Source organism: Epinephelus fuscoguttatus, linkage group LG10 (assembly GCF_011397635.1).
Source record: "Epinephelus fuscoguttatus linkage group LG10, E.fuscoguttatus.final_Chr_v1".
NCBI classification, from domain to species: Eukaryota; Metazoa; Chordata; class Actinopteri; order Perciformes; family Serranidae; genus Epinephelus; species Epinephelus fuscoguttatus.
The window spans coordinates 5,395,511-5,421,677 of record NC_064761.1 but is presented as its reverse complement, the minus strand read 5'-3'; the positions used below and the strand labels follow the sequence as shown (position 1 = coordinate 5,421,677).

Below are 26,167 nucleotides of genomic sequence, written 5' to 3'. Positions count from 1 at the left end.
AGGCAATCACATGAAGCACATAAACCCTTAAGACACCGGACATAACTTACAATTCGTTCACAGCGTTTCTCTCGTGCACTCTCTCTTTCTCTCTCGCAGTCTCACTCTGTTTCTTTTCTTTTGACTTTTCTAAGATGACAGATGCTGAATATATACTCCCTATCTGATGCTGTGGCTGTTTGTGGTTGGCTGAGAGGGATGTGAACTCATTAGTTTGCAGCTGTGTTAATCAAATCAGGTTGGGTTTCCATTACGTGTGCCAAACGTGCCAAACGGTGCCACGTCGCAGCAGCAGGAGGAGGAGGAGGACGAGGATGAGCCAGACGAGCCAGCCGCACAGCCGGGGGCACAGCCGGGAGCAGTTCCATTACGCGTGCCAAACGGTGCCGATCCCCTTTGATTTGACATCAGATGTGACGGGACAGTCGATATAGAGATACATTTATGTGCTGATTGCAGATAGTTGCATTGAATAGTGGTTTTTGTCCCCCTCAATATATATGGTGACTACTGCCCTGTCATGCATGCATAATTAGGCTACAGTTGTCTGGGTGCATGTGGTAAGATGTGGTAAGATATGATATTCCTCACTATATGAAGTTGACTGATAACAAGATCCGTATAATGGATTGTAAAGAAATTCGTCAGGTTTTTATTTTGTAGACAATTGATCTGTATGTATAGCATGATGGGATGACAGCACAATGATGTGTGTGGTATCACTGGAAAGCTCTGCTCCTGCGCTTTCATGTGATATGCACGGCATTTCTGTGTGAGCCTGCATTTGCAAGTAATCCATCCAAGAGTAATGTGTGTGCAAAGCTGTATGAAAGCTGTGTTATACATAATTTTAGTGTAACTTTATCATTTTTTTTTGCCGTGAAAACGTTGGACTACTGTCAAGTGCTTGGTCTTGTCGGAAAGCTACTGTTACCGCTGTTTCACGTGATATGTGTGGCTTCTCGCTAACAGCCACGGAAAAAATCCACAGAGAAGAACAGGTGTGAATTTGGACGCACTATGCATCGTTCCTTTTTAATCTATAGGGTTAAAAATCCTCTTGGATCAGCTGGAAACGTTAGCCATGTTGATCTTGAATGTGACCGCTGCGCAGTGGCGCTGCCTCATGTGATGTCGGAATAATCGGAAAAATGAGTTTCAGACCGTAAAGCAATATTTCAGTGGAAACGGGTGACAATGTGTTTTTTAAACATTTTGAGTGATAAAATACAACACATCTTCTTTCTAATGTCCATGTTGTCTCCACATTACAACTTCAACGCTCATGAACACACAATGAAGTACAGCCCTCCCGGAACCCATAGAGATTGCACTGGAGTGCCTGCTTTTAGAAAAAAAAAAGCCTTTTACATGAAAGTCTATGAGAGTGATTGGGGCGATTTCCAGCCAGAAGGGTCGGAACGCGACTTCACACTGCGGCTGATTGGATATTCAGAGGCAGGACGAGCTGTTTCAAGTGAAAATGATCAGAATAATTAATACATTGTGTGTATATATGACAATAGAGGTGATGATAATCATACATTTATTATCATCATCTTTCTTTTCTTTTGTGGCTCAAGGAGGGGCAGTGCCCGATCGCCCTCTATTGGCCAGCCACCCCTGTACGGGACTACTTGCATACTTCTTGTAAGTATGTCACATAACTATATCATGTCACCTGATGTTAGTACAGAGTTGAAATAAATTGATGTTGACTGTCAGTTTCACACGGGGCACGAATAGCTGTCTGTATGAAAGTCCTATGTTTGTTTTTCACTCTGACCTCCTGCCAGCATAGACTGTCTTGCTCATCTTACTACATATCAGTCCGGAATACTAACCCACACCTGTTTAGTGATGATGTTGAATCAGGGATTGTGTGTCCACCACATGAATGCATCCTAATGACTTTCTGTAGGCATTGTTTCTGTGGTGCTGGCACATAATTAAAAAAATTTTTACCACCACCAAGTTATCCAGTGTTGAGAGGTCATGGTCATTTCATGTTATCTGTAAGACCAGGCTGTAACTGAAACTTTGCAAAGATAGAGAGAGGCACTCATTATAGACCATTTTGAAGACATCTTTTAGTTGCTAGGAAATGTAATTGTTGTTCACTTAAACTTCCAGTCCACCCACTACTACATGAAAACAGCATATGAAACGCTTAACCTTAGTCCTCCTTAACTGAAATATACACAGTGGGAAATGGCAAAATTAGTTGAAGGCCCTTGCTGCTGAGTGGTTAGTTGTTTCCTTCGGCAAAGGCAAGCTTGATTTCATAATGTAGTAAAGGAACATTTGCACACAGAACAAAAAAAGAAAAAAGATTCAGACTGAAGTTCTGTGTTTCATATGCTGTTTTCATGCAGTAGTGGCTGGACCAGAAGTCTACATAGAACAATGATGTTGTTTACTATGCAACCGAAAGATCCCTGACACAGTCCATTGTAAGGGGTCAGAAGCCAGCACTGGGAAACCCTGGTTTAATCATGTGTTGTACTCAATAAGCTTATCATATGTCTATATAAAATCTTAACCTGATAATTGACTGGTAATTATAGTAACCTGAAATGGATGTACTTAAGCAAAATACAAGTACCACAGCATTTTACTTTAATACACTTCTTGAGTAAATCTACTTAGGTTTCTTCTTGAGAGAATTTGGATATCAGTATCACAACTCTACAGCCTCCTCCTTAAAGTAAGGGCCATTCACCATGACAACAGTGATAATGTGTCGTGGTGGGAAAACCAAAGAGCAGGCCACAATCTGTGTTCAGTGTGTGGGAGAGAAAATGAGAGATATGACTAATACAGTGTATGACTGTTAAGAAAGTGACAGTTACAACTGTTAAAAATAACTGAGGGGAAATCGGGCTAAACATTTCACAAACTGACAGTGTTGTTGGCATTTTGAGCTTCATTTGTGGCATTTGTTCCGACCTAAACAATACCAACTGACAAAAGAAGTTTTGTTAATGATTATGTTGCTGAGTGCGAAGACATCTGCTTTTCAAAACTTTCTTCTCAGCCCACACAGTGCCCTTGCTACAAACCACTGTAGCAACAGAATTCACCCAAGAAGGCTGTCAAATTATAAAAACAACACGACTATTTCAGCGCAGTGATACATTGCTAGACACTTCTGGTACACAACTGTCTCTACATTGTCACAACGTAACTTCATGTCATTAAGTAGCCCAAGAGTAGGGGAGACTGTTGTTAGGGAGGGAAGTTCTATTAATGTGATAATACATGCAGGTCACTTGCTCTATGCCTACAGGGAGTTTGACCTTTCTCCTCACAGTTGAGTTCATCATCTAAGATACATACCTGGCCCAAATTCACCAAGTGTCTGAGAGTAGAAAATCTGTCAAACTGGCCAGAAATTCTCAGAGTGATGCATGTTTGGTCCTACTTTTAGGGCCTGGGGGAAAAAAAGATCAACTTTTTTAACTTAGGAAATGACTCTTATCTGTGCTGACAGGAGCACTCCACAGGTGTTCCGACCTATTAAGAGTCACCAGAAGATGGCATTCAGGCAGACATCCTGCAGATGAAAAGTAGCTTGTAGATAAATCTGTTGCTCTTTGAATTATATGTGTCTTTGAGATGAATGTTTTAGTTCAGTGTCCCTCATCAGTAACAAAATGAAGAAAAATAGAATTACCGCCTCACGGTTGTATGGCTCTGTGCACCAGTAAAGTTGCAGTTAGAGTTTACATCCATGTCTGTGGAAACATGGATGCCTCACACATTAACCCTGACAGCACAAAAGATCTATACAATCAGCACAGTTTCAAGGTGGACACCCAAGATTAGTGTCACCAATTCAGTACCGACCAAATGTCTCCCCTTCTGTTCCTGAGATATGACACTGAGTAATGGCCAAAAAAGTTATCTGCAGAACATTATGATGTCACAGTGAAGTTGTCCTTTGATCTTTTGGATGTAATATGTCATCACTTCATCATTTATCCTATTAGATGTTTGTGTAAAATTTTGTCACAATTTGCATGTAAATTCTTTAGTTATGACCAAAAACAAGATTTGTGAGATCACAGTGACTTTGACTCTTGACCTTCAACTAAAAAATTCTAATCAGTTAATTCTTGAGTCTAAGTGGACGCCTGTGCCAGATTTGAGGAAACGCCTTCAAGGCTTTCTTGACATATTGCCTTCACAAGAAAGAGACAGACACGGTTACAGTGACCTTGACCTTGTACCACCAAATTGTAGCCAGCTCATTTTTGAGTCTAAGCAGACATTTGTGCCAAATTTGAAGACATTTCTTTAAGGTGTTCTTGAGATATTGCGTTCACGAGAATGAGATGACGCCGGGGATCAGCACATCCAGGGCCCCGCCCCCGCCTGCCACCCCGCACACAATGTACCCGACCCTGACTCCTGTTCCTGCGGTTGGTGGATCCAGAGGGCGGCAGCTCCATGTTACTTATTTGGACTGAGCTCGACCAGGCCCCATGGCCCAAGGCCTGGCCACCAGACGCTTGCTCAGGTGTGGAGAGGGATGTCTGGGGTGCTTTGCTTGGACTGCTGCCCCCCCAAGACACGGCCCCGGATAAGTGGATGAAAATGGACAATGGTCAAAGTGGTCACAGTGACATTGACTTGCAACCTACAATCACCAAAATTTAATCAGTTCATTGTAAAGTTCAAGCAGAAATAAATGGGACAAATGGACAACTTGAAATCATAAAACCTAAGGCTACGGCTGTTGCCAGTGCAGAGGCATGATAAAAACAAAGCCCAGTGGGTTTGTAGCATCATTGCTGCATGTACAATATTGGATAATACAGCACATGTAACGTGCAGCACTATTATCAGTTAAGCCATTTAAAACAATGGCTAATTGGTCATTGGTCATAATTGGCTAATCATCATGAGACACAAGTCATTATTTGATTTGAGCATCATATTTTTGCAAATATAACCTAGATAACTTAGTCAGTTACATTATTTATCTATACAAGGGGCATCCCTGAAGTTCAAGTTCATCATTATCAAGTTAAAAATTTCATAACTATTCCCCATAATAGAGTAAAGGGGCAGACTAGAAATAAACAGAAGCCTGGGATTTTGCTATCAACCAGCCCCAAAACAGTGAACAGTGTTTAAACACAGAACTACATTTAACCCAGCAGACTCGACACACCAGAGTACACTATATTCACACTACAAAGTCACACAAAGCACACTGCATTTACACTAGGTATTAAACAAATCACTTATGTTGCTGCACTGGCTATCAAATATCTTATGCCTTATAGCAAGGGTAGCCAGCATTGTGCCTGGTTGCCCACAGGGAGCCAATGAGTCGCAGGTGTGTAAGATTTAGGGAGATATATATTGGCAGAAATAGAATATAATATAGTCGGCATGTTTTTTAGTGTCTAATGGAAAGAAAAGTATCACAGTGTTTTTGTTACATTAGATTGAGTTGTTTATATCTGTATAGGGAGCAGATCCTTGTCCATGGAGATGTCCATGTTTCTACAGTAGCCCAGTGTTTTTCCCGGTTTACATTAACGGGTGCATTTTTTTTCCGGAGAACACCTCTGTGGCTAATTCTGCTCCCGGTTCAAACCCTTTGGAACATCTGGATCAGAAATAAGGGAGCGTACATTAATTTATCAGAGTAAATAAGTGAACACACATTAGCAGATGCTGGGATAGTGGCCCATCTGTAACATGCCAAACAGCGTATAGAAGAAACACTTATTTTTGTAATGTAAAACTGCTTTATTCAGTGTTTTTACCAGTTTTAATCACTGGGTCCGTTTCTGCAAGTAATTTGGCTCCTGGTAAAAACATCCTGAGAAATTAACATTTCTATCTGTGAGAAGTTTCAGCTGGTTGTAATCTCCAATCCTCACCACCAGATACCACCAAGTCCCCCTAAAATCTTACTCACTAGACCTTTAACAAAGGGTATAAAATGCTGGAGGTTGGGGGGAAAAGGCCTGTCCTCACAAGACAAGCCCACCAGGAAAATTCCCAAACTTTTCTGATGGCCAGACTGGGCCTGTTAAAATATATATTACAATATCTCCCCAAGTCCTCTTGTGAGGCAGGACTGTTTTTATTTGTGTAGCTGTGATTCTGAGCTGCTTGATACAGTTCTTGATTGTGAAACAATATACTGTACTGTAGATCGCACTTTATGAAGGAATGAGGTCCACATAGAAACTGTTTACTCTCACTCAGCTTTCATAATGTCTCAGTAAAGAAATGAAATAATACAGGAAATACTAGGCCTATTACCCACTCATTTTTAACCCTGCAGTTCAGTATAAATGCTATTAAGCTAATGCTAATAAATGCATACTGGTCTTTGCCCTAACAGAGCCAAGCACATTTATGTATCAGACCGTTCTCAATTCAATTAGGGTTTTCATTTTCCTCCTAAAGCTGGTGCTTTGGATTTCACCCTCCACTACCTATTATTTTCAGGTTGCAAGATGCCTCAAGGGCGGATAAACATCATGAAGATCTCTTGCACTAATTAAGCTCAAAGTTGCCGTCCGAGCCAGAAGTTCCAAAATTGAGTGGGCCGACTTAGCTGGGGCTAAATCTCTATGTTTCCACCCCAAGGCAGTACAACAAACATCAATACTGCATTTTTAATGGAAGTAAATGGGGCATGCATAATTTGTAAGCTCTGATGTGTATGTGTTGCTTGTATAGAGAAATAATCCATATTGCAGTGAGTCAAGCTGAGTCTGTAAATGACCTAAAAATATCTCATCCTATCTAAATAATAAAATTAGTCTTATAGGCTGCAGATGGTCATTATCACATCCATTCCCCAAAGTGTCAGAACTGGATATGTCACTGTGGTAACATACTGTAGGTGTCGATTCTTTAAAGATGCCACTTTTCTTCAACATGTGATCCACAAAGACAACTGACAGGTGTGTGCATCTTCGCTTGGAAGGAGTCTTGCTTCTAATTAACAGCCCAAGATAAACAAGCGGTGGGCTATGGCAAACCCAGCAGTTCACAGCTGAGAAACAATACGTGACTGTGTCTTGCATGTAGAGTAGCTCCTCTGCTCTGCAGTATATATTCATACATATTAGCATGAAACTTGAGTAAAGCAATGAGAGGTGTTGTCTGACAAGAGAAGGCCATCAGTCGGCAAAACAAGAACAAGGGAAATAAAAAAAGATGTGGTATTTTGGCTTAGGTACCTCCTCTGCTTTGGTCTGCTCGAAGGCAAACTCCATGGTGGGCACAGCCAGCTGGTTGGCGAAGAAATTCACATCTCCAGGCAACTGCAGCGAGCTGACGTTGGGTCCAGGGCAGTTCCCACCACGAATGCAACTCAGCAACTGTCTCTAACAGAGAGGACAAAAGGTGAAGAGAAAGAACAACAAAGCAGGGTGAGAAAAATTCACTGGTGGAGAGAGAACAAAGACAGAGACAGGGTTTATGAGAATAAAAAGGCACAGAGGTAAGGGGGTTTCTGTCATGTTAATGAATTAGGTGAGTTCTTGATAAAACTCGGCCTTTGTCTTGCAATGTTAGGTCATTAATTGATTTTTAAAACTTTGCTACAACTGCCTGAAATACCAACCCATGGTTCATGTTGAACTGACTCTTTATTAATTGCGCTTTAATGCAAATGCTTACTGTGGTGTACGCCCTGGGGCTTTGATGGGCCTCACAAGACATAAGATTAATTCTTCTTTTTAATATATATCATACAAATTACAATATTGTATATTTGCAAGGAAGGCTACCATGAACCATATTGGGCCCAGGAAGACACAAAGATTTCCCATGCACAGCTATGATCAGCGAACTGTAGCACAGAACAAAATAGCCTATATCTGCATTTTGTAACTACTCAAATCAGGCAGCTGTAGCATCATGAGCAGGCTGTGTGCTGAGGACGAGGGAGGAGAAGTGGAGCAGGCCGCCAGAGGAGACCACGAGCTGGTAAGAGACCCCTCTGCTGCTGCGGGGTAGGATGGAGGACTATGTGCTCAGGTAGAGGGAAGAGAAGGAGTAGCACCGACAACTGGAGAAGTGGAGAGATAGAATGCTCGCAGGTTTTTAATCAATAAGACCGATAACTTTGTGTTTCCTGCTGTGCACACAGACTTACTTGCGCTGGTGGAATGTAAATGAACATTTACTCACGTATGGTAGCCTACTTTAAGGGAAAGTTTGGATTGTTTGAATTGGGGTTGTATAGGATAATCTTATCCATAGTCAGTGTATTACATACTGCAGATGTCAGTTGGCACGCCCCCACTTTGGAAAAAAAGGCTATGCAATGTAATGCTGTGGATTGGAATCAGCAATAAAAATATTTTAGCCACCTTAAAAAAGTGCCCTCTAAAAAAAATCAATATTAAATAAAGTGTATGCTATATTGAGAGTATTTTCATTGAGCTACCTTTCCGTCAGACAACCTGTGTTGACAGAAGAGCCGTTGGTGTCTTTAGTTGTCCATCCATGCTCTTGTCAAAGCCATTAGACCCCATTTAGAAAAACAAGAATTTTACCTTGTTGAACACGAACATAACACATTTTTTTTGTTTGTTTGTTTTAAATTGCATGAATTGAATGCTGCTGTTAATGTCAGCATATATCATGGATGTATAAATGAAATATTCCAACCTCAGCTGGAGTTCTATTGTCCACTAGAATGCTTTTGACTGCAGCGGTGATGTATTTGCATACTGCATTTTTTTCCGACCTCCTTTGATGTCACTTTTCACGCTGACAAATAGAACCACTTTGTTACATTGGACCCTGTACACCAGTGTTTCCATTTCTATCTCAGACAAGTTTCTCCTCTTGGCAGTATTATGTCTCTCCATGTCTTAAATTCTAAATGACAGTTGTTTTCAGCCGCCACATTTATCACCCAAGATCATTTCTACATTGTGACTGGCTACTTAAGAATATTTCATGAATCACACCAGAACCCTATATCGTAAGATGATTTCTGCACTCGGAGATGCGCTGGTTTGTACATTTTATTAATAAATGAGGGCCAGTGTCCAAAAATGATGTTCCAAAACAGTAAAATATGCTGGGCTACATATAGCACTATAACGATGGCTATACTCACCCATAGAAACACTAGGATATACTGTATTAAAACTGGTAACAGGACATGCTGGAAAACAGAGCATAAAACGACTCCCCCATTTGTCTTTGCTGCTTATTCCACTCTCTAAGATAATGTATTTTCAGAATGTATTGTTGGTTTACTATATAATCTGTCAAATACAAACAATGACGATAAGAACATTTTGTATTAACACCATTTTGTGAATAGAGATATCCTTGCTTCCTTGGAAACATGTAATGTTCACAGTAAATAATGGTGACTGCATTTATAACCACCATAAGGTACAAACTGGGGCTTGAAATACATTTACACAGCTTTTAACACATATGGTGTGATTAATGAACATGCAAACTTGATGTGGGAATTTGCATGCCCTTGCTGAAACCTTTAGTCATTAAAGATCCTTCTAGTAATAATATTTTTTAGAGACATCTGCCGTCATCGAATGCATGTTAACCGAACTGTAATTCAAATATTAACTGTAATTAATGACCCACAGTGACTCCCACAAAAGGCACATTTGTATGTGCAACTTAGTTTACGTATCTCTACACTATGATTGTGTTATGCCAGTGAGGGAGAGAGGGCTGACTAAAAGCATCATTTCAGAAATTAAAATTGTTCCAAGTTGTTTGAATACTGAATTGTCAAGGACGAGCCTTAATTGTGCTAAATACAGTATATTGCTGAAGAAGGGAGGGGTGAGATGAGGCCGTGATTAACATTTGGCAGGCGGCTAATTGCACAATTCAAGCTTTTGTCAGAGTTCTCCACAGCTAACATGTAGCCTGTCACGAGGGTTCACCCCTCTCTGGTGTTATTCCTAATTGAAAGAACAACAAGACTGCTGTACAGAAATTGTTGGGACCAGAGTGGTTAGTGGAAGGTAACAGAATGCAACCGTCAATCAATTAGAGGCTTATCTCAACTGCCCACATCTGCTGAGCCTGCCCGAAGTCACCATGTTCTTCTGTCACATTGCATTTAATTAGAGTTTCCTTTTATCAAGGTCTGTCAAGGGGAGAGAGCTCTGGTGTCCAATCATCCCTGCCACTGTCACTGACACACTGTTGCCAACCTTTTCTATTTTAGTTTTTCTAAAGGCTGTTGCTCTCCAAACATTAACTGCCACTGTGAATTGTTCCCACTGAAACTGAGTAAAGGTCAGTAAATAATACCTTTAACCTTGCCTCAACCTGCCATGATGTACCTCATTCTAATCTCACGTTTCCATTTACTCCAACGAAAAAAAAACAAAACTGGAAGGACAAAAACATTTACATGCATATCAATATTCATGAAGGGCATTTCATTACCCACTTATGGCTAATTGTGGAAGTTAACAGGGTGGGAATAAATGCTTGTTCATGTGTGCACAATTTAAAAGTTGATTGAGATTCATAATCAGGAAGTTGCACACAGAGGACAGACTTATCACAATATTGTTTGGTGTATGCAGCTTTCTTTTTATACATATACATTATTTAATACAGCAGTCTATTAGTGTGGACCTCAAGCAAAGAGCTGTATGTGAAACCCATAGTGTTTAAATCCACACGCTCAGTGATTTCTGGTTAATTTAGAGGAAATTAGAACATACTGTGTCATTAGCCTTATAGCATTCATAGCTATCATGGCTCCACAGAGAAAGATAAAGCAACAAAAATTCAAACTTCATCATCATAAAAATGGCAAAATATGTTACAGCACAGGGAACGCTGTTTGACTGACAAATGCTCCCTGGGTGAAGTGCCTATGAGCAACAGCACTGAATACTGAGCTTTGACAACAGCACTGACAACAATAAGAATGGAGAAAAACAAGACTGGGAAAGCCAACACAGTGCAGAGCAAGTTGAACATTTGAATTAGTTACCTGTTGAAGCCTGGTCGCTGTTAGGTCAAGTGAGCATACTGCTTACTTTCACTCTCTGAACGTAGCTGTCAACTCAGAGAGCTGGCGCTATGCCAAGCAGTGAGGACTACAGATTACTCCAGGCAGGACTGCTGACAGGGGACAGTCAAGGGAAGACTTCAGGGGAAAGTAGAAGCATCTGTCTCTGGACTCTTGAGTCAAACAAACTCAACTAATTTGACAACACTGGCGCAGTTTTAAGTGTGCCCTACTGGACCACCTTGAACTGTCACATGCACAAATGTTCATGTGTGTCAGTTAAAAAGACACAAACTAAACATATTAGCATTTCAACAATGAGTGTTTGGCTGAATTACGTTGTGACCTTAGGTGACCAAAATTCAATGGCAGAACAACATCTCGTGCTAATATCACTTCGACGTAGAATACTGATGACAAATGGGGTACAGATGAGTAATCACAGAGCAAGGCGCCCAGGAAGTGCTCTGGGCTTTGAAGCCAATTTTCGTAGTAGCAAAACAGTAGAATTACCACTTCCGGGTCCATCACAGAATGTTACTTTTTTACCATAGACTATCACTGTGGGAGAGACCTCTGTAAATCAATGGATGCATGTTTTTTAACGTCACAACCCCCACTAAAATACTAATCTTGTGATTGGGATTTGATCCACTGAACCCATTTTAGAACAGTGGCGGCTGCTCTTTCAAACAGGGGAAGCTCACTTTAAGTTTACATCATAAAATTTGTCATATTGTAGCAAGGCAGTAACTTATAAAAGGAACATTTATTTGAAGCCATTTTTCAACCACACTCATGCCATAGAATCACAGCAAAACACACCTCAAAGATTTTCAGATGGGTTTAACGGTGAAAATGAGCTATGTCGCTTATGGAAATAAGGAACTCCGGATGGCACTCTGTCAGAAGACTCAGCTCGCAAATATCCGCATGTGACTGAGCTAAAAATGTGAAGCGCTGTCAATCACAAAGGGGTTCAGCCTTTTAGACAATTCATCCAATCATCATGCATACACCGAGCGTCCTCTCCCTCCTACCACTCCATTAGGTCCCAGGGAAGCTTAGCCTCCCTGGAAGTGATGATTTTGTTGCAGTGTCGCTCTGCTGCATGAAATAACCTGCTCAGCGCTGTCTCATAGGAATCCTTGGAGGCTCCGGGTCCACCGTGCTGACACAAGAATGTGTGACAGGGAGGTCACGTTTGAAAACTGGTGATAAACAGCTGACGTTTGAACATCATAGCCATGATGTGAAATGCATACTAGCACAATGTAATTTCTTATTTTAATGTAAATTCAACTGTGCATATTTGACCATTTCTTCTATGAAATTTTAGGGGAAGTTCAGCCTCCTTTTTTGTCTCAGAGCAATCCCCCCTGTTTTAGAAGGGTGGAAGAGTTACACCATTGAATAATTTTATCCCAATTCAGGTTAGGAGAGGGCTAAACTGGAAGATAGCTGTTCGGCTCGCAAAAGTTCATAGTGCACTTGCTCTACTGGCCCAATAACGCGGAACGACCGGATAATTTTATACCCAGGAAATCAAACTGTTTTGGCTGAGAAACTTTCAGAGAAATGAACAGGGCCCTGCCTCCAACACTGTATACAGTCCTCTTTATACATATGTGGTCACACTGAGCTGAGCTAAATTAAGGTCAAGAGAAATCAAGGTTAATCTGATGCTATGTCCAGCTGAGTCAACCCAACCCATTCTCATGCCAACCTGTCAAATACTTACACTTTGTCAGTGGCCCCACAAGCCAAAATATTACGCAATACTTACCCTCCTGCGTCAGTTTTGGACATACACTTACAGCATCTTGAGTGATGCTTTTTACGTGCATTGTGTCTTTTCAAAATAAATTTCCATTTTCACAGAAAGTGTACAATTTCTGCGTGTTACATGCATACAGTCTTTTTTCCAAAACAAACTTGTAGGTGAAACCCTTCGTTTTTAGGGTTACTTCCTTAGGTTTAGGCAACAAAAGACCCAGGTTAGGTTTAGAAAAAACATCATGGTTTGGCTTAAAATATGTACGGTTCTTACTAATGTGATGTCCTGTCATGTGCCATACATCATGTGACGTATGTTACTAGTGTAGCACGCTACACATAATTGCACACTATATAGTTATTAGACAACTCTATTGACTTTTTTCCACATGGGAAACAAACAGCAAGCTTACGGATGAAAGTTCAGTGTTTGTTTGATCATTTTAACTCTCATCCCGCCCGTCCTGTATGAACCTTCTTGCTCTTTGTACTGGGGAAATTGTGGGCAGCGTCAGAGATAGCCGCTGTCTGGTGTGTATCATACCGCCACATAGAGTGCCTCTGTGTCTGACGTCAACATCCACTGACAAAGGGACGGTATTTGATAAGCTTGTTTGCTGTGGGTGGGGTCAGAAATAGCTGACACCTGGTGTGTATCATACTGCTGCATGAGTTGGGAGATAGAATGGGCTGGTCAACCGGGTCCATGTCATTGGTTCTACAGCCCATTGGTTCGACATCCCATTAGTCCGACTGTCCGCGGTGCTGAACGGCTCGTGGCGGGCGTATGGTGCGCCGCGACCGGCTTGAGGCGGAGCAGGCTCACTGCTTATGTGTTTGTCACTTTCTTTTTCATTTTAACCCACACCATGATCTTTTCCTGACCCTAACCAAGTGGTTTTTGTGCCTAAACCTAACCAGACCTTAACCACAGGGCATCATGATGATTTAGGAACGGACTTTGGAACAATGAGTTTAATATGGTCGGAACAATGGGCTGTCGAACAATGGGATGTCGAACCAATGGGCAGTTCCCGGTCAACCTTAACCTATGAACATTTACTTTTTCACTGCATGATATATTACAGTCTTGAAATCAAAGTGAGATTAATGTGAATCCTTCTATTACTTCATTTCAACACAAGGTTGGTACAAGATTATTGATCTACTTTATTATTAAAATGCACATAATCAATAAATAATGGGCATACAACATAGCATAGCATATAATTCACAGTGTATGTAAGCAGAAAATGTTTGGTAGCCATAGTTCCCACAAGCCTATAAAATACCAGAAAACAGTATAAAGGTAATACTCATGGTGACCACTCTAACACAGTAAACACCTGTGATTGCATGCACACATGTGTGGCTGTGTCAGAACTCAAAGTGTGGGTGGATGCACTTCATTTCCTACTGCCAGGACACAATCTGCTGTTGTATGATCATTTTTAAATGACCTCATCTAATGCCAGCAGATACTGAGAGAGGCACCATCATCACTTCTGCTCAGCAGCTTTTAGTGACTGAGTGAAACTGTGCAGAGTAAAATGAGCACTAAAATCATAAAATGATTTGCTCTGAAAGGCAATATAATATTTCAAATTTCTAACATTATGTCATATTTACCCATCGTACCATGTGGCCCTCACAGGTTTCAAGTAAATTCAAATAATCTAATTTTGTCATAAATCACCAGATTTGAGAGTCAAATTTGACTCAAGTGGACATCATTTGACTCCAGTCTACACTTGTGTGGCTCAAACTGTACAATTTAATATAATCTTATTCACTAGTCCTGCAGTAAATCCTACTGTTCTAAGTGTTTCATGTTCAATGCTTAGTTGAGACTGTGTGTGAGAGGTGTTGATTAAACTCCTATCATTTTTAAGCCACAATACTGTTGCATTGGATTTCATACTGGATATATATATATATACATATTGGATTACACTGTACAGCTGTTGCTTTTATTGTGTGTAGTATCCACCCACTGTTCAGACTCAGTAACTGGCTGAACACAAGCTACAACTGCATGTCCTCACCTCTGTATTCGCCCGTTGCGTGTTCTACTAAAACGTTGCTGCTGAACCAAGATATTGGATGAACTTCATTTGAACTTGATTTGCATGAATGCCTGTGATTAGAAAAGGCATACCACCACTGAGCAATCCAATTTGCGAGCAAGTATGCCATAGAACAAGCACTGACTGTCCCCCCTGTATCCATGAGTGAGCAAGTTAAAACAATTTATAGTAGTTTCGACCAGGGTCACTGCTTAGGAAAAACAATACTGCGCTAGTCACTATAGATGAGGCTATTCAAAGACCCAAATTAGTGATTAATATACAGCTCTCTCCCTCTGTACATGTGGACTTTATTAAATGAGCCACAGCAGAAATGTGCCATGTAGAAAAAACGGGGCTGTACATCAAATGCAATCTTTTACTCCATACCTACATTTAGTAATGCAACTAGTATTGGATTGCTGTAGTGAAGAACCTAAAGACAGATCACTCAGTTTAGCGGTGGATATACATTCCAGCATTGGCCTATACGTTCATGAGCTTCAAGTAGTGACCAAAAGAATGAGTCTGCAGATACAAGCAGCTAAAGTGAGTCTGTAAAAACACACATATAAATAGAATCAGAAAATCAGACTTCAAGAAGGACTAGTGCTCCTTCATGTTGAGCTAGCTGAAGTGGCTTCTGCCACGAGACTGCAGAGTAAATGCAGTACATGGTGGAAGGAATACATAGACAAATTTCTGAGTGACATCATCATGGAATATGTTTATATGCAGGGACTTCATAATAATTTACAGTGACAGACATTTGATGAGGGGATTGACATGAGGTGTCGTTTATGTGCCATAAACTGCAAGAATCTCAAAAGTAATGGGTGGAAAATGTTCACTATCCAAAGATCTCTCTACCATTCCTGAGAATATAATTTGCTATTTGCATCTAGCAGTTATTGACTGGAACAGTAACAAGAAGTGAATCTACCTGACAAAGGAGAGTATGCAGTACAGGTCTTTGTTTTGTATGTTATTTCAATGCATACACATCCCCTGCATTCCTACAGAGCATGATTACAGCAGTAGTTGATAACTTTTATCAACATAATTATTTTGTCATATTTGCTAAAACTACATCCACACTGTAATGCATGAGACATATAATCTGTTAGAAAATCATGTTCTTCCTCCTCCTCATAGTATTTCTAATGGCATTTGCTAGAATCCACCATAGGTGAGCAAAAACAACCAATCAGAGCCAAAGAGTCTGTAACACATCTGTCCAACCTGTCATGCCAATCAGAAATTTATTTTGGTATACTGTTTAGCTGTAAAATGAGAACATTCGTGACCTGCCTGCCATGTTGGAAACAGTTGAGCCAAAACAAAACACCACCCACTGGCTGGAGCAAACTTTCTTATTTCACAGCTAAACAGTACACTAAAATATGTTTCTGAAAGCATTTGAGGTGACAGGCGAGGCGTTGGTGCCATTTAACAGATTTTCAAACATAGAATCAACTTGGTCAGGGTAGCTGTGATATTATATTATAGATTATATTATTTTTTAACACTAACCATGTTTGTTACTTAAATATCTGTAATTTTGCAGCATTTAGTGGCACTTTCCTCCAGGGCATTTCTCCTTTTACTGCACTCCCCCTCAGCTCCATCTTTTCTCTGTCTTTGGTTCCTTCTTTCTCCTGGGCTGTCCATTCTTTCTCCACACTGCTAGGCCAGCAGCACTCCATGCACTGATTAATGTGATTGTATGTAAACTGCGAGGTGTAGAATTGTTGATTGTTTATTTATTTATTGATGGATATAATTTCAAAGGATACTGGCCTGAATTAAGTTAGCATTTACTGCTGCTGCAAACTGCCATTTCTCCCTGGATTCTACTTGTCCTTAGCTAGCTAAAGCAAACAAGTAGCCCCTCCTAGGGTCCCAACTCTTTTCACTCTGTGCTCCAATAACAGTTGAAGAAGCATGGAACATGGCAGAACGTTGGTCAACTTTCCCCTTTACCTTGATTTTAGGTATGCTATGTGCTAGGCTTGTCTGTGTTGAATAAATAATACATAAATAAATAGATAACAAAAAACAAACAAACAAAAAAAAACAGCAACATTGAGATGGTTTAAAGATGAGGCTGGGGGACTGTCATAATCATCACGGGCACATATTTCTATATACTCACGTTAAGTTAACAATATGCTAGCTAACTATGTTAGCTACATTAGCCTAACATCAGATTAATAACATCAGCCAAGTTTGCTTCGTCCTTATTTCTGTGATAACATTGAAGAGACTTGGAAAAGGACTGATAGGATGGTTACTGACGTACTTTTAACATGACATGAATTATTGTTAGCCAGATCACGGCTAATGTCCGTTTGTTTATTATCTCTATAAGGCTACATTCAAGTAGCCTACAAGTGACTAATGTAACTTTCTACAGTAAAGGGAGACTTACATTAGGTCAGCACCTTAGTCTGTATTCAGTAACAAATACACAGAGTACTTAATTGACCCCAGAAAGGGAAAAGGGGACACGTACCCAGCAGTGCAGGAGCAATATTGATTGATTGTTATGTCTTATCTTCAGATTCTACTCCTCTCTTTTTCATTGAGATTGGAAGTCTCATTTTGCATCTTTTTGACTTGTTAAAACAGATAATATTGTGAATTATCCTTCCATTGCATACTAGGGATGCACCGAATATTCGATAACCGAATATGTTCGGCCGAATATTGCAAAAAACCACACATTCGGTATTTGGTGGAATAAGTGAAAAGCAAGGCCGAATAATAGCGGCGTGTTTTAATAATGCAATCAAACAGCATGTGGTGTCGGCAGTGTGGCGATATTTTACTCTGTCCGTCACCACACTCGCATTTGCGACTAAAAATAGTTTTGTGCGAGCAAAATAAATCATTCAGCACACTGTGTGAGTACAGATTTCAACCAGCAGCAGAAACGAAAGGCGAATCCCGCCGGTTGTGTGTTGAACGGGGGTCACAGACACAGACAGTAATGTATTCCTGTCAAATATGGCGGCATAGTGCTTTGCAGCACAAGATAAGGCTTACCGGCGATGGAGAAGTCCGGCTCCAATAATGTCCTCTTCTTGGCGTCATGACTGCCCAAAAGTACCTGAACAGCCGAGCCGTGGCAGCACACAGGTATGTGACGTGTCAGAGGAAAAACAAGCTGCTCACATTTCTCTCTTTGTGGCAGGTAACGCTCCACAAACCTCACCGCACTTTAGGGACTGTTCTTTACTTGTCAGGGGAGGAGGGTGGCTGGTTGATTTTTATTTTATTTATTTATTTTTATTTTGATCCCCCCATGTTCATCACTTATTGATGCTGTTTTTGAAGCATGAATAAGTCAATAAGTAATTTATTCCACTGAAATATCATTGATGTATTATAGAAAATTGATTTATCTTTTTATAAATGACAAAAGGCACATCTGCCTCATTTTTGCTGTGGTATCCTGATACTACTCAGAACCGTGATACTTTCACTGGTATCGTACCGTGGGTCCCAATTTTGGTACCGTGACAACACTAATTTGGAGGGGCTTCATCTGCAAAAACTAATGAAAAACTAAACAACGGTATTCGGTATTCAGTCGGCCAAGCATTTAATTTTATTCAGCTTCGGCCACAAATTTTCATTTAGATGCATCCCTATTGCATACTGTAGTCTCTTCTGTCTGTTTTTAGCCTGACACCCGGAAACTATCTAATAAACACTGCACCATTGCCACAATTGTTTTTGTCAAGTTCGCAAAAGTAGGTACTAAGTACTTACTTAGGCAGTACTTAGGATCCTCCAAGTGCCTATCATCATGTAGTGTGATGGGAAACAGTTTTGGGAATGCAAGTGCCCCATGCAAAATTATCTTTAAAAAGTAATTCTACTGGTTTCCAGCAAGTTGCATGATTTCTTAATGTTGTCCAGTGTTTTGTGAGGTCACAGTGACCTTGACCTTTGACCACCAAATTCTAATCAGTACATTGTTAAGTGGATGTTTGTGTCCCATTTAAAGAAATTTCCTCAAGGAGTTCTTGAGATATCGGGTTCATGAGAATGACATGGATGCAAGGTCACCATTACCTTGACTTCTGACAACCAAAATCTACTCAGTTCATCTTTTGAGTCAACATCTGTGCCAAATTGGAAAAAAATTCCCCAAAGGTGTTCTTGATATATCATGTTGATGGGAATGAAACAGACAAGGTGACACTGAGGTTGGCCTTTAACTTCCAAAATCTAATCAGTTCAAGTGGTGCCAATTTTGACGAAATTCCCTTCTTGAGGCCTTCTTGAGATGTCGCATTCATCAGAGTGGGACGGATAGACAGACTTACAGACGGGTGGACGGACAACCCAAAAGCATAATGCCTTTGGTCACAGCTGTCACCGGTGCGGAGGCATAAAAATGTTAGATTAGTGTCTTGCATGGAACTCTAGCTTAACTTCTCACCCTTCTTTTCACCAAACTAAGATTTTAGAAAATTTATAACTGGTTTTGAAAGAATGTAGGTGACCTGAGGTTATAGCATTTACTCAGCACTTTAAAGGCCTGTGCAGTCTTTGATTTCCAGCAATAAAGAAATTGTGGGAAAGAGAAAAATACCTCAACTTAAGTCACAAAGAAGGGTTGTATCGAGAGATAGACTATCATTCCATCTGCTGGAGAGAAGATTTAAAGCCAGGCCATGTACCACTTCTCTCTTTTTCCTCTCCTACAACCAGACGCGGTGCATTAAAAGAGAGCGTCGGAGGAGGAAAGAGAAACAGAGACAGTTAAAATGAAAGTAGAGTCCTTTAGAGAGGGAATAATAAAAGAGTGAGGTGTAAAAAAAAAAGGGGGATGCAAGGGGAGGACTGAGAGAATAACAAGTGAGCAGGGGGGAAAGAGTGAGAGAGAGAGCAGAGAGAATGGATAATTTCAGCCTGTGGTGCCACACCAGGAATCAATATTTAATTTCTTTGTCTGCTATGATAAGGAGAGAGTGAAATCATTTTGAGATCTCGGCTTACCACTCAATACCACTCAATCTACAAAATCATATGTGCTACACAGAATAGCTTGCTGGACGTGGACGAAAAAGCTTGAAACTAGATAATCTTCCGGGGAGAGTATATTGAGGCTATTCTCGCTTGAAAGATGCTCTGTTAGAGTTAATATTTGTTTTGATTTTTGAATAAAAAGACAATAGAAAAACAAACCATGCATGCAGAGACAACAAGACATGGATGAGCTCACTCATAAAACACTTTTTGAAGGAATCCATGTTTTGTTTTGCTTGAGGTTTTAAACAGTTTTCTTTAAACCGTGTCCTCACCTTTGTTAACATCCTATTTTCATGCCCGTTGTAGAAGAAAATCATACCTCCTCCTTGTTGATTCTCAACAAAATAATATGAGCCCCAGCATTTTGTACACTCGGCGTACATCAACATTATGACACATCAAATAAGCGGAGGGCGGCAGAGAGTGGCGGTGTACCATAATCAGAATGCGACCCACAGCAACAACAAAGTGCCAAATGACAAAAACAACTTTGCATTATGTGTGTGCTGATAATGATAATACTGTTCCGGACGGTGGTCTTTGGAAAAGCCATTTGCAGCTGTTGAACTGAAAAGCATGTCCCAGCCATCCAGAAATGAATGACTGGGATATTAAAGAGACAAACAGATAGAGATAGAGGCAGGGAGGCTGGGAGAGAAAGAGAGACATGAAGAAATACTAGGAGTGGATCTTAAAAGTCTAAAACTGGTCTTTCTGTATTTCTTAATCACTTTTACTTACACTTAAAGGAAAACAAGTCAAGAGAAGGTGACATCCACAGTGCTATAACACTGACCGTACATGAAAGATCATCCGGAAAAACCCACTACTCATTACATTTCAAATACCTCATGAGTATGCCATTATTTGTAAGGCAAGTCAATTCTGTATAAATACAGCATACAGTATTTTAATTCATTGTATATAAACTGCATTAACACCGAGATCGCCTGCACTGATGTACCACCTTTCAGTAGAAACTGCATGTGCAGTTTAGAAATTTAGAAAAATATTTGACTTTGACACATGCTGAACACATCTACAAATATTTGCGTATACTTGAAATTACATGAAAAAGCTTGGTTAATGTTTGGCTTTCCCAATGCCTGCTCAAAATATCATAAACACGAGAGGTGGGAATCACCAGAGGCCCCAAGACACTATATTACCACAATACATAAGCCACGATACTAGAGATGTGTCGTTCGCAAACGAGCCAGCTCTAAGAGCCAATTCTATGTAGTTATCATACCATCTGCTTGCTACTGATTGGCTTTGTAACCAGAGAAGTGAGGCAGGCCCTTCCTTTCTACACAGGCCTTTGATGGCTGTGGGGTGTCAGTCAGAAGCTGGCGACTGGAGTTTAGCCACCATTATGGTATTGAGGTGTTGCCATATTGACATACAAAATACATTAAGAGGAGAAATATGAACATCTGAAAGTATGCAACAGCAGTTCTTGGATATTTATAGATGTGTTTGGACTACATATTTCCCAGGACTTAGATTATCTGGACCTTTAGGAATGTTTTTGTTGAAATATTATCAATCTGTGGATTATGATAAGGACTTATAACTGCTTTTGTTTGTTTGTGTGTTTGTCTGATAGAAGCATTTATTGAACCTGTTGTGATTAATGTCGACTTCTGGTTTCACACTGACACTAACAGCAGTGTCTTGGGTGAAAGTCCTATGTTTGTTTAATCCATCCACCCCACCCTGCCTCCCTACACAGCCTTTCTTGCTTTTATCTTGTCTTTGTAGCATATGGGTTTACACTGGAGTTAGATGAAAGCCTGGTATGTCTCAAACACATGCCAAAAGGGGACCTTGTATGTCAGAACCATTATGCATTACCCATACGATGTACAGCACCTTTTCCCCATCACAGTAAATAATTTCTTTATACTTTTCTAATTGATCAAATGGTTGCTGAGTGGGTTAAAAGTCAACCTTGCAAAAGACTGTCCACAGAGAAACGGTGCACTTAAAGAATAGACATTGATTAATCCCAGCAATTATGCATATTCCAGGGCCATAGGTTATACACAAATTAGGCTGTAATCTGTCTTTAATTTATTTAGGGGCCATCTATTAAGAAGAAATTAATCTCAAGCAGGCGCTGACTGCTCCTGCCTCTGCCTGTTACAAGCAGTAAGTCTTACATGGCACTTGCAGACCAGGCGAGTTACAAACTACTGTTGGACAAATGCATCCCACCACAGCACCTGACGAATGTCACAGCCACAAGTAATGACAAGGCTCATTCTTCACCTAACACAGATTTTCATATTGGTTCCTCTACTTACGTTCTGTCGCTGTGATATGAAACTGTGATGGAAGGGCCACGCTCACAGTCGTATAAATACTTTCTGAGGCCGAGGCACCTTCTCCTCGTGATTATACATATTCATGGAGCCTGCCGCAGTCACACAATGCCTTTCCTCACAATACAAGATCTGTGGTAATTCAAACATATTGCCGACAGTGTGCTATGTCAAACATTATGCCAAGTGTGGGCTGTCAAACCATCTTGGATGGCTGCGTGGCCATAAAGTCAGAGACTCATTCTGCTGATTTATTGTGAGCTTCGTTTTCACTGGTTTTATGTGGGAAAACATATAAATTAGATATATAAATTAGACTTCCATGTATATCCCTTAATGTGGATGATGTTCATATTTACGATTTATGGTATGATTCTGAAGCTGGCCTATTGTCATCCCTTCTTAACGTTTTAAAGCCTGTCATAGTGTCATAATTCAATTAAAATATCAGCTGTTATTTTTCCAGTCAGCCCATACTCTAGTAACAAGTACAAGAGGACAATTTGTCACAGTGGATACAAAAGTGTGTTTAAAAAAAAAACAAAAACAAAACATATTAAAAACATAAAGACATTTATGGCATTTGAAACACATGGTGTGGATGATTTGAACTGTGCACAGTTATTGTATCCTTTATCTGTGATTTGAGATCATTATCAGTTGGGAGAGGTTTGAGTATTGACAGTTAGTATGATAATTAACCTGCATTGTTTATTTAAGGTTTGAGTGATGTCCACAGTGTCTTTGGGGTCCTGTGAACACAGGGCCAGCATGTCATATCTTTTTCTTTTGTATTATCCAGTTTATTTGAAAGAGAGGTGTCATGGACTTCAGTTTGGAATGAACTGGGATTGTGGATTTTGACCAATGGAAACAGCTTGAAAGCTTTGAGTCTAGAAACACAAGGGGGCGGGAGGACATTGCCCCCGCCACTCTTCAGGGACAATCACACTGCACGGATAAAGCATTTGCAGCAAAACAAACAACTAATCTTTGGCTGATCTTTTCATTGATCCATATACAGCCCGCTGGTTCCAGATTTGTTATAGATCTACTTCTGACAGCTCCAACTGTGACAGAATAGAAAGGAAATGAAGAGACAATTGGACTAAAATCTGTTCATTCCTAAAACAGAGATGACAAAAGGAAGAACTGCAGCCTAAATTTACTCAATAAAGAGAGCAGATACATGTGTTTTGTGATACTTCCACTTGTGCTCTATAAACAGGGATGCGCACTATAGATTTTTTAACCGATAATGATAACCAGTAATAACCTGCTTCTCATAATCAATATGCTAACCAATAATTTCCCCCTTTTTTTGTATCTTAAACAGAAGTGTATAACCTGTAGTTTATGCATACCTGAGTGTAAGGCTAACATGTTGTGAGGATATGGATAATTTCATATTCCATAGCCAAATGTGACTGACATCACTACTGCTAACACAACAAAAACAAAGAACAATTCTGACTCTTCCATACCTGCCAACATTAGGCTGTAAAAAAAAAAGGAGATTTTCTGGGGTGGCAGCACGGTAGTGAAGTGGTTAGCACTGCCACCTAACAGCAAGAAGGTTCCAGGTTTGAACCCAGAGTAGGGGAGCCCTTCTGTGCGGAGTCTGCATGCCGGGTACTCCGGCTTCCTCCCACAGTCCAAAGACAACTCGTGACTCTGAATTGGCCGTAGGTGTGAATGTGAGTGTGAATGGTTTTCTGTCTCTATACGTTAGCCATGCGATAGATAGCGACTGTTCCAGGGTGTACCCTGCCTCTCGCCAAATGTCAGCTGGGATAGGCTCCAGCCCCCCCGCGACCCTTAGCAGGATAAGCAGTATTCGAATTAATGAATGAATGATTTTCTGGGGTATCGTCCCCATATAACCCTACACAACATAATAAATACAAGGAAAAGAAAGTAAAATGACTTTTAATCAATATTAAATTTATAGTTAATGGTAGGAGGGAGAGAGAGAGAGAGAGAGAGAGAGAAGCCCGATTCTCTTGTCTAACAGTCAAGTGTATAAATCAAGGACCAAGGACAAACAGAGTGACAGCTGACTCGTATGAACTGGTCCAATGTGGCAGGTCTGTGTTAAATCCAATGTAAGAAATGTTAGTATTGTCACCTTCATTTCTATAAACACATCTAGGCGCTGTCTCACTGTCACCAGCTACCAAGAAGGACAGTGATGCCCTATTGATTCACCTCACATATTAACACTCAACTCAAACAAATAAGTGGCTCTGTTTCACACACTCACACACACATGCAGTGAGAGAGAGAGAGATATTTTCAGTGTGCGAGTGAAGGGTCAGTGTGCTCCAGAGTGGGTTGCCAGGTAACAAAACAAGTTAATGGATAATTGTAGCATCACAGTTAGCTGTTATTAATGGCTTCAACAACACAGTCAAGCCTTTTTGGTTGTGAGTTTGTTGGGGCCGTCAGTGTTGGATGTAAGCCGCTGCTGCTAATTAGCTCGTGCTAACGCTCTAGAGAGGGTCCTTCAGCTCTGCGTCTGCTGCAGGAAGACTTTTAATCTGGGTGTCAGGCGGTTGGAGATCAGATCCTCAGCGCCATCATGCTGTCTTCCTCTGGAACTGTGAAAGACATCCACAGGGCAACATGTTTTGCTCTCTCGTCAGCCTACAGCAATTGTTGTTCTTCTTTTATGTGTTTATTGGCGACATGCAAACCAGTTTTAAAGCATCTATCAATGCTGCCTACACATACGTGTAGGCAGCATCTACACATACGTGTAGATGCTGCCCTATTTAAGTCAATAAAAGCAGTTTGGCTTTGTATTATCGGTGCTATTCATCAGCTATAATTTTGATTATCAGGATAATAAATAATATTAAAAATGTCCCATGATTGGCCGATAATTTATCAGCCCAATATATATCATGCATCCCTATTATTATTACAATCAATGCAAAATAAATCATATAAAAGTAAATTACCCATCTTAAAACATCAAACAGTAAAACATTGAAAGAAATGTTTGTTTGCCTTTAATGATATTAAAATTATAATCCTTAAGATTTCCATGAAATAAACCAATTCTTTGAATAATATTTATGGTCATTCATGGTAAGCACTGAACATCTGAACATATTCACATTCAGTATTATCTCTGTATATGGTAGCTTTTATTGGCAGCAGCAGAGGCTGCCATTTCAGTATCAACCATGTATTATGTTACTACAGATGAAAGCAGAACATCCTCCTACTGCTTCTGCTTTATATTGCTACTTAGCTTTAAGCTACATTGCTTGTATTTTTAATGTAATGTTTCTATTCTAGCCAGTATTCTACTCTTGATTGTTGTAGCACTTTGCCTTTAAATGAATTCCCTCTTCATATGTTTATTGTATACACCAAACATCAAGGCAAATTTCTTGTAAGTGAAAACCTGTTTGGTAATAAACTTTATTTTGATTGGGATTTTCACTGCTACAGCCATGAGACAGATAAATAAGGCTGGCTGAGTCCTTTAGCTCAATGCTAAGACAGGGTGGGAATTACAATTAACAGGCTAACGGAAAGTAACACTGTGTTTGCAATAATGTTATCTTATCAAATGATCCATTTTTCTTCACATGCTCAACATATGTGTTCCCACACATATGTTCCTTATGGTCTGTGGAAACAAACTAATAGCTGCTGACTCAGTTAATAATACAGCTTGTTATATGAATCCCCTCTTGCCCGCTTCCACTTACTTTTTTCCTGTCCCGACTCATTCACGTGATAAACAGTGAAATTGACTCCCATCCCTCAGGAATCACAAATGAATCATATAACCCACAGGATTCCTTAAAAAAGATGTCAACAAATAAATAGCTCTGTGTGGTGACTCCTTATCACAATCAGTCAGTATGGCAAAGATAATCGCTGCTTTAGAGGACTTTAGAAATCATTTTAGAAGCGTGAGAAGCTAG

The 26,167-nt window shown here is 40.2% G+C and overlaps 1 protein-coding gene across 1 annotated transcript in view; it reads right to left on the bottom strand.

Annotated features, from left to right (window-relative positions):
* Positions 1-26,167, bottom strand: part of LOC125895872 (inactive N-acetylated-alpha-linked acidic dipeptidase-like protein 2) — a 791,425-nt gene that overhangs the window by 181,891 nt on the left and 583,367 nt on the right. Inside the window, exon 13 of the mRNA XM_049588047.1 lies at positions 7,218-7,364. Within this exon, the coding sequence (XP_049444004.1) occupies positions 7,218-7,364 (147 nt within the window). The remainder of the gene's footprint in view (positions 1-7,217; positions 7,365-26,167) is intronic.